The sequence below is a fragment of the Halichoerus grypus genome, chromosome 11, assembly GCF_964656455.1.
Source record: "Halichoerus grypus chromosome 11, mHalGry1.hap1.1, whole genome shotgun sequence".
NCBI lineage: Eukaryota > Metazoa > Chordata > Mammalia > Carnivora > Phocidae > Halichoerus > Halichoerus grypus.
The window spans coordinates 11,768,995-11,779,114 of record NC_135722.1 but is presented as its reverse complement, the minus strand read 5'-3'; the positions used below and the strand labels follow the sequence as shown (position 1 = coordinate 11,779,114).

At 39.6% G+C, this 10,120-nt stretch overlaps 1 protein-coding gene across 1 annotated transcript; it reads right to left on the bottom strand.

The window, feature by feature from the left end:
• Nucleotides 1–2,651: 2,651 nt before the first annotated feature.
• GLYATL2 (glycine-N-acyltransferase like 2) lies at nucleotides 2,652–8,807 on the bottom strand. The gene is given in 6 exon segments (XM_036110569.2): nucleotides 2,652–2,838; nucleotides 2,840–3,055; nucleotides 5,335–5,512; nucleotides 5,606–5,732; nucleotides 7,480–7,587; nucleotides 8,730–8,807. Coding segments are annotated over 6 exon segments (894 nt in total).
• Between the last annotated feature and the right edge of the window lie 1,313 nt (nucleotides 8,808–10,120).

Sequence of the window (10,120 nt, the reverse complement as noted above, 5' to 3'; positions counted from 1 at the left end):
GACCTACTGTGTGGTGGGCATGGGAACTTGAAAAAGGCCTCAGACCAGAATAGATGCAGCTGTGCCATAGCTTGGATGGTATCAAGACAGTAGAAGTATAATATTTTCAAGATTAATCTGACATTAGCTAGGAGCATCTCACAAAAAGGTCACATGACAATAAGAAGCCAAGTTGAATTTGATGCCAGATTACTGGAGATGTAATATTGAAAACCTTCAGCACGTGCATGCACACACATACTAAAAACACAAATATGATGTTTAATAAACACATTTGACTGAAATAGGAGATTCAAGGGAGCTGACACATTTTGGTGGTTGCCTGCTTTGATAATGGACAAAGGCCTATAAAGGACACTTTGAAACCTTTGATGAAACCATTCCAATATTTGGAATTTATCCAAAGAAAACAATTCAAATGAACAATGCTCTATGAACAATTTTGTAAAGCAATACTAACTTATGGAGAAGTACTAGACACAATCTCAGACAATTTACATAAATAATGAACTATTATTATTTTACAACTCTAAGACCCATTAACATGAAAGCTATGATTTATATGCTGCTATATGGAGAGTCTTAAGATGAACATAAAAAAAGCAGAAAATGACAATACATAATTTCTAATCAGAAAATAAAATAAGACAAAATCAGAGAGGGAGACAAACCAGGAGACACTTAACTATAGGAAACAAACTGAGGGTTGCTGGAGGGGAGGTGGGGGGGGATGGGGTGACTGGGTGATGGGCATTAAGGAGGGCATGTGATGTAATAAGCACTGGGTATTATATGCAACTGATGAATCACTAAACTCTACCTCTGAAACTAATAATATACTATATGTTAATTAATTGAATTTAAATAAAGTTTTAAAAATATGAAAATATAGAAGGAAACACCAAATAATATTATAAGAGTGTTATAGCTAAGACTTTTTAAAATTACATTTTTTATGGTTTTAAATTTACAATTAATCTCGTCTGTATTGTAGTCCTCTTACTAGAATCTACCTCATCCCTTTGCAGCTTTAAGCAGGGCACTTAATTTCCCTGGTCATCATTTATCCACGGAAAAGTTCTGACTACCTTAGAATGTTACTAGAGGATGAAATAAGATAATGTTTACATAATATGTCTATAAATTGTGTTATATGTCACCCAAACCAGCATATTCCTTCTAGAGGCTGTTAGATTGTCTCCCCTCTACCAACAGCTGGCTCCCTAATCTCCTCACATTTCTTTTTCAATTCAGAGCAAGAGCCTGGCTTTATACTGTCAAGAATTTCTCGCAGAACTAGGGTATTGCCTATACACAGTAGGTGCCTGATACAGGTTTCTGAAATGGAAGAGCTTCCTTTTTGCCTGGCATAATTTTCAACCCAAATGGGTTCAGAAATTCTTATCCACATCCAACAGTAGCATTTTGATTCATTCTACTTCAGTGGAGGAAGCAAAAAGAGATGAGGGGTCCCAGAACAATGATTTTCCTTTGTTCTCACCTGCAAAGCTGTCAATCTTAGTCTCTGCAGCGATCCCCAAGTAAAAACAAGAAGCTGCAGGCTGTTCTAGGACGTGAAATATACCATCTGCACAAACTTCCGGCAGCAGGGTATGAAATTGAGTCCCTCCCTCAGGATCCCATGTTCAGAGAGACAGCTCCAAAATATTGATAGGTTGGCAGAATGACCTTTGAGGCTCAGCTGTTTTCTGGTCTTAAAGGTCCTTCCATTATTCAGCACCTCTGTCTGGACTGTGAAATCAGCTGGCTAAGCACAGAAAGGTAGGTGGACCTCTATAAAATATACCTCTTTTCCTTCCTTCCCCTTTCACAAGCACCAACAAGAAGAGACAGATATTATTAAGATGTGACTTACAGAATCAGAGTTTTTAACTGTAAGTAAAGGAATTACTTATTTGGGGGCCCCTGGGTGGCACAGTTGGTTACGCATCCAACTCTTGGTTTTAGCTGAGGTCATGATCTCAGGGTCCTAAAACCAAGCCCCATGTTAGGCTCCACTCTCATTGCAGTCTGCTTGAGTTTCTCTCTCCCTCTCCCTCTGCCCCTGCCCCTCTCCCACTGCTCGCATTCCCTCTCTCTCTCAAATGAATAAATAAATCTTTTTAAAAAGCTAATCAGAAAACCAAACTTTAAATGATGGCCACATAATTTAATTCAGTAGAGTATCTCAAAACTCTTGAGAGGGCACCCAGAATCAAAGGCTGAGGGCTTTTGAGAGGTCCTTTGGAAAATTTTGTCAGAGGAAGGGGAGGATACCAGAGAAGACACTTTTCAAATCAGCCTTCTTATTTTCAAGCACAGAAGCATGGAAAAGTAGGATTCTTTCATGAAAGAAGTCTTCAAAGAGGAAAACGTTGCTTTGAAAAGGTTATCCTGGCAGTAATGATTGACACTGGATGATTTTAATTCTGAGAGGTCTGTCACCATAAAGGCAAAACATAACACCAAAAGTTCAAGCTTCCATTTTTCTGTAATATGGAGGAGGAAAAAATATTATACAAGGGTGGGTTAAGTAATGCATGGAACCCAAACAATTGGATGTTTTTGTGCTAATATAGATTATAATGCTTGTGTTTGAACTGGTATTTTTTTCACTGACCATAAAAGCTTGAAATGGACAATGGCACTAATCAACAATATTTTCTAGGAGTGCATTTCCACTGATGCCAACCACAAGGAGCAGACTTAAACCCCACACTTCTTAGTGGCTGAAGGTTTTCTTTATCTTTTGACACATGGAAATTAAATGGCATTTTTTTCTGAATAAAATACTTTTTAAAGTGAGAACCGATTTTCTTCATGTAGCCTTGGTCTCGGTTTGGGGACAGTGTAACCCATTCTCATCTCACAAGACTGTTTCATCACAGTCCAAGAGACAGTGTCCCCCTCTGGATCCAGCACACCAAATCCTGGAAAATTCTGGAGGCAGCATTCAATATATTTCAAGCTCCTCCCATTTTTTCCAAAATTCCACTGCTCATTCACAAGCCCCACGTGGGAGGCATCCAAGAAGATGTTCTGAAAGCTTCCTTTCCTGTCAACAAAAGAATGTGCATTTATTCAGCCAACATTTACAAAATGCCAGGATTGCAGAAAATAAATATGACATCAACCCTTTCTTTGAGGATCCCACAGCCTAGAAGAAGAAACAGATGGACAAAAAACTACTACTAATTCTTTGTCTGCTTCAAAATGTTCCCAAATAATTAAGAGGGATATAACCCTATGTGCTTTATGATACATTTCATAGCAGAAAGTGAGCATCATAGAATATAGTATATCTCAAAAAAGTCTGATCATATATCCCGAGGAAGAAGAAAATAAGCATATGTCATTTTTATTTTATTTTATTTTATTTTATTTTATTTTATTTTATTTTATTTATTTTATTATGTTAGTCACCATACAGTACATCATTAGTTTTTGATGTAGTGATCCACGAGTCATTGTTTTCATATAACACCCAGTGCTCCATGCAGTATGTGCCCTCCTTAATACCCATCACCGGGCTAAACCATCCCCCCACCTCCTCCCCTCTAAAACCCTGTTTGTTTCTTGGAGTCCATAGTCTCTCATGGTTCATCTCCCCCTCCGATCCCCCCCCTTCCTTTTTCCCTTCCTTCTCCTAATGTCCTCCATGCTATTCCTTATGTTCCACAAATAAGTGAAACCATATGATAATTGACTTTCTCTGCTTGACTTATTTCACTTAGCATAATCTCCTTCGGTCCCATCCATGTTGATGTAAAAGCTGGGTATTCATCCTTTCTGATGGCTGAGTAATATTCCATTGTATATATATACCACATCTTCTTTATCCATTCATCTGTTGAAGGACATCTCGGCTCTTTCCACAGTTTGGCTACTGCGGACATTGCTGCTATGAACATTGGGGTGCATATGGCCCTTCTTTTCACTACATCTGTGTCTTTGTGGTAAATACCCAGGAGTACAATTTCTGGGTCATAGGGTAGCTCTATTTTTAATTTTTTGAGGAACCTCCACACTGTTTTCCAAAGTGGCTGTACCATCTCCAAAAGCTAGTGAAACAAAAGCAAAAATGAACTTTTGGGACTTCATCAAGATAAAAACATTCTGCACAGCAAAGGAAACAGTCAACAAGACAAAGAGGCAACCCCCAGAATGGGGGAAGATATTTGCAAATGACACTACAGATAAAGGGCTGGTATCCAAGATCTATAAAGAACTTCAAACTCAACACCCAAAAAACAAATAATCAAGTCAAAAAATGGGCAGAAGACATGAAAAGACACTTCTCTGAAGAAGATATACAAATGGCTAACAGACACATGAAAAAATGTTCATCATCATTAGCCATCAGGGAAATTCAAATCAAAACCACATTGAGATACCACCTTACACCAGTTAGAATGGCAAAAAATGGACAGGGCAAGAAACAACAAATGTAGGAGAGGTTGTGGAGAAAGGGGAACCCTCTTACACTGTTGGTGGGAATGCAAGTTGGCATATCAATTTTAAGAATATTTACACCTACACAGCCATTAAAAAGAATGAAATCTTGCCATTTGCAAGGATGTGGATGGAACTAGAGAGCTAAGTGAAAGAAGTCAGAGAAAGACAATTATCATATGATTTCACTCATATGTGGAATTTAAAAAAGAAAACATGAACATAGGGGAAGGGAAAGAAAAAATAAATAAGATTAAAACAGAGAGGGAGGCAAACCATGAGACTCTTAACTATAGGAAACAAACTGAGGGTTGCTGGAGGGGCAGTGGGTGGGGATGGGGTAACTGGGTGATGGGCATTAAGGAGGGCACTTGATGAAATGAGCACTGGGTGTCATATGCAACTAATGAATCACTAAATTCTACCTCTGAAACTCAAAATACACTCTACCTTAACTAAATTTAATTTAAATTAAAAAAATTTTTTAAAGAATATTTACATATGGACAGGAAGATTGTGGGGAATCCAAGTGAGCAAACTTTCACTTTTTACTTTGAATACTTGTATACTTTGTAAAGCATGTAGTATTTTTGCAAGAAATGCATAATTTCAGTAAAAATTCTCTAATGTCACCATGATGTTCAGTACCCTCCCAGGAGGACTCTTATGAGAACTAAGTGAGTTATATATGGAAAGGACCTCATCTAATGAAACCCTGCCCCTGCTCAGCAAACCTCAGCTAATATAGTTCCCCTCTTTTACCCCTACAACTGTGTACTGCATAATTTAGTGTCAAATTGTGCATTTCTGAGTGTGGCCCTTATGACAACTAAATGATTTGCTGTCAGGAATTTGGGAAGCAAAACAAAAAAAATATCTCACTTGCTATCTTCATCCATTTTGGGCATGATAAATGACTCCACCAAGTCCACCTGGTTATCACTTGATGTCTTGGGTTCCATTGGTATTTGTGTCATGAGTGTGGTCTTCAAGTAATCCACCTGCACTGATTTTGAAGCTGAAATCTTTCTTATTGCCTCTCCCAAAATCTCTTGGCAACCTGGAGAGAGGAGAAAAATAGGCAGTGCATACCCCCTTCCACATCTAATGTGAAAGAACCAAGGGTCTTTCCCTTTTAACTCACATTGGTTACCTTGGATCTGGAAAGGTTGTTCCCAGTTGATAACCTGGGGGCATGCCAGGACTTCCTTTAACTTATTAGGAGCTTTGGTGAAGATGTGGTAAGTGTTGGTATAATGATCCAGGTCATCTTTCATCTCCTGATACAACAAATATTAATCATATTTACATGGCAGTACAATTTACAAAATGTTTTTGCATATGCCAAGAGTGCTAGAGGCTCAATTGTTTAATACCCTCTGTTTTTGGGAAGCGTGGGTGGCTCAGCAGGTTAAGCGTCTGCCTTCGGGTCAAGTCATGATCTCGGGGTCCTGGGATAGAGTCCCACATCAGGCTTCTTGCTTGGCGGGGAGCCTGCTTCTCCCTCTGCCTGCTGCTCCCCCTGCTTGTGCACTCTCTCTCTCTCTGACAAATAAATAAATAAAATCTTAAAAAAAAAATAATACCTTCTGCTTTTCCCAGAGATGCAGACAGAAAATGGCCTTGGAATCCCTTGAGCAATAAATCACTATTGACAGTCTGAAGGAGGTTGGTTTTGGATGGTGCTCTGAAGACAGCTGCTCTGGGAGGGTGGGTAAGTAGCTCCATTGTCTGAGATGGAAGTTGCACCAGAAATAGGGTGTGTTAAGGGACTGAAAGAGAGTGCCTACCTTATGGAGCAAAATATAGGGAACGGGGTTGATGTCAAGACTTGGGGACTGTGGGGAGGCCATGCCTAGGCTAATGTTGACTCAGCACTCTGGAGCTGCCATGGTGATTGGCTCTTGGTGTGCATGTGAATAGAGAGGACTTTTAGAAAGAGCAATCACACCAGAGGTCACAGCAGCACCTGGAGTGGAGGGCCCATTCTCCCACTGCCCCTCATTCCTGCTTACCTTCTGCAGCTCACACTCCCCTAGGGGTTGTTACAGGTGAGTTGTGCTCTAATTCTCCTGATAACTATGTAAATGGAGAAGTGTGGGAGGAGGGGTTAAAATATCCCTACCCTAGGATGGAAGGGATTCACTACTTATACCCCCCAAATCTAAAAGATGGGAAAGACATTTTTATTAAATACATAGTTGGCTCTTGAACAACACTGGTTTGAACTGTGCAGGTCCACTTTCAAGCCAATTCTTTTCAATAAATACAGTATAATGCTGTAAATGTATTTTCTCTTAGGATTTGAATAACAGTTTCTTTCCTCTAGCTTACTTTATTGTAAGAATCCAGTATACAATCCATGTAACATATCAAATATGTGTTAATAGACTGTTTATGTTATTGGTAAGGCTTCAGGTCAACAGCAGGCTACTAGTATTTTAAGTTTTTGAAGACTCAGGAATTCTACACAGAGTTTTGACGGTGCAGGGGTTGGTGTCCCTAACGTCTGTGTTGTTCAAGGGTCAACTGTACATGATTTATATATAGTTTAACAGTCCTCTGACAGAGGAATTTTTGTCAACTTTGCTTTTATAGCTAAGAAAGCAGCAGTCTTCCCAAGGTCACACAACTAGTCACTTGGCACATTTAGATCTGAAACCCAACACTGATTCAGATATTATTGGATTATATTCATTCAGTCCCAGGGAAAGCAAAACATTTCCTATCCATTTCCAGCTACAGACATCTATCTTGAGGTATATGCCTGTGACTAGAATCTCAATGGAAAAGAATTGACCAGATGGGATCCCGATGTTATTTACAAGCCCTGGATTACTGGCTATTTGGTCTATACCCATGACTTATTTCACTGTCCTCCCCTCTGTCCAAACAGCCCTTCCAAAATCTATATGGATCAGGGATGCCAAGGTTCTTCTCCTCAGCCCCCAGCTTCAGTTCCCTTATTTCCACACAGAGAACATCCTGAGCATGACTGGCTTGGTATTCAGTAGCTAGTGCTCTTACCTCTTTCTGAGGCTGAGTAATGACTATCTGATAATCTGGCCAGGCATCCACCAGCACCTCCATGTTGAATGGGTTTTTATTTTTAATGTTGAAAATGGCACCATATACCTACAAAAGCAACAGATGAAGAGGTGAGGATGACATTTTCCTTTGAAATAGGGTCTTGGAGATAGTTTGAGATATAAAGCCAAGAGTTAGGATCACTTAAGGGGATAGATCTAATGATTTCAGGATGGCTCACTGAACTATCCATTGGAGGGTATGCTGCAAAAACAAACAAACAAACAAACAAAACAGGAAAGGTCCACAAAATCTAAGGAAATAGCTAATTCAAGAGGAACTGGCTCCCCTGACATTCATTCATTCATTTTTTGAAAATTCATTCCATTTTTTTTCACTTCATACTATACCAGTTTTTGGCACCTATTGTGTGTCAGATTTGTGTCAAGTGTGGAGAATTTCAAGGTGAGTATGACATGGCCACTGCATTCAAGTCTAGCAGGATGGAGAGGTACACAGTCTCATTGTAATAGGAAACATGTTCTGATAGTGTCATGGTTGTGTGGGGTCTCAAGGAAGAAAAGCATTACCTTTCTAGGAAGTGGTGGGAAACTTACAGAAGTAATATTGGAATTTGGTCTTCATAGACAAGTCTTTTCCGGGCAAAACAGAGCAGGAAGGCAAGTGATTTCAGGTGAGAGAAAAAGTATGCTTGAGTACCTGAAGGTGTGGCAGATTGTATCATACCTGTTGAGCTCTGAGAGGCTTAGTGATTGTAGCCTGTGGTATATAGCAGGGATGTGTTGGGAGATGAAGTGGAGAGGCTGGGACATTTTGTGATCAACCTCACAATTAAGGAGTGTGGACTTTATGCCTTGGACTGAAAGTTTAAAACAAGGGAGTGGTATGATCATACTTGTGTCAGATAAATGACTCTGATCACCATGTGTAGGTGAGTTAGTGATACTGAAGAAAAGCAGATATTGCAATAGCCTGGAGCAGATAAGGAAATCCACTAGAGATAGCAGTAGAATTGATTCGAACAAGGTTTAAGAGGCCAAAGGAGGAGGAGGAGGAGAAAGAGGAAGAAGAAGGAGAAAAGTAGGTGTCTGATATGGGTATTAAGATCATCCTTGCAGGGGGGATCTGATTTTAGATTTGTATTTCCATCTGCCCAGAAAGGTTCTGAACCCTGAATCTATACTCCCACACTTTACTCCTGTCTCCCAGATTTCTCCCTACTGTCTCACCTTCAAGGACTCAGGGATGCTCTTTTCCAGGGATTCATACATAATCTGCAGCTTCTGGGGTTCTTGAAGCACAAACATCTTTTATAGCACCTCAGCCGCCTTTTCTCAGGAAGATGACCTAAGGAAACAACATACAAACAAAAATACCTGGAAGGATGAGACAGGTGTCCAGGAAAAGGAGGAAGGAGAAATCACCTAGGACATCATACATTGCCAGACATAATGGGTTTTAGAAATTATCAAGCCCAAACCTTTCCTGTAGTAAATGAGAAACTAAAGCCCAGAGCTGCAGCTAGACATCAGGGCTCCTTTCTACAGGATCTTTCTACAATTCCACAGAAAGTACCATAACACATCTGGTGAAATGAATCTCCCCGTGCTCATTGATTCAAATTAGGCCAAGACTCTGAGAAGCAAATGTCATCCGCTGTCCAGATGCAAATGAAGAACAATGAATCTTTCAGAAAAACTGTCCCAGGGGACCCTGAGGTCCCTGGGCATGAAACACTTGCTCTAATGTTGCCATAGGATTAGTATTTTCAGGCATCATGAAAGAATGCAATCTTCTGGAAAAGATCATAAAGACCATATTACATGTAGTTGCTTTTTCCTGAGGAACAAAATCATAGGAAGGAAAAATTATTGATCAGGGATGATATTACCCAAGTATAAGTTGGCAAAATATAGAAACTGGAATCATACCCTAGCAATCTTAAAAATAGAGCAAACCTTTTCATTCAATAATTTCACTTTAGAAACTCATCCCAAGGAAGCAATAATAGAAATCTATTATTTATTTGAAGTAAATACAAAGAAATTCATTGCAGTATTATGATACTGTAAATTTAGAAATGATCCAAAACTGGGGTATGAGGCTGGCTCAGTCAGAAGAGTATGTGACTCTTGATCTCGGAGTTGAGAGTTCGAGTCCCACATTGGGTGGAGAGATTACTTAAATTAATAAAACTTAAAAAAAAATAGAAATGATCCAAAATCCATTATAGAGGAATGCTTAAATTAATAGTGGCATATCCGAATTATGGATTACTGGGTAGCCATGAAAATGATGTCTTCAAAGTGTGTTTATTTTTTATTTTTATTTATTTTAAGATTTTATTTATTTATTTGACAGATAGAGACACAGTGAGAGAGGGAACACAAGCAGGGGGAGTGGGAGAGGGAGAAGCAGGCTTCCCGCCGAGCAGAGAGACCCATGCGGGGCTCGATCCCAGGACCCTGGGATCATGACCTGAGCTGAAGGCAGATGCCTAACGACTGAGCCACCCAGGCACCCCTTCAAAGTGTGTTTAATGACAGAGGAAAATGTCCATGTTATAAACACAGGAAAATATCTAATACAATCCCAAAGGAGTAATATAAAAGTGAACAGG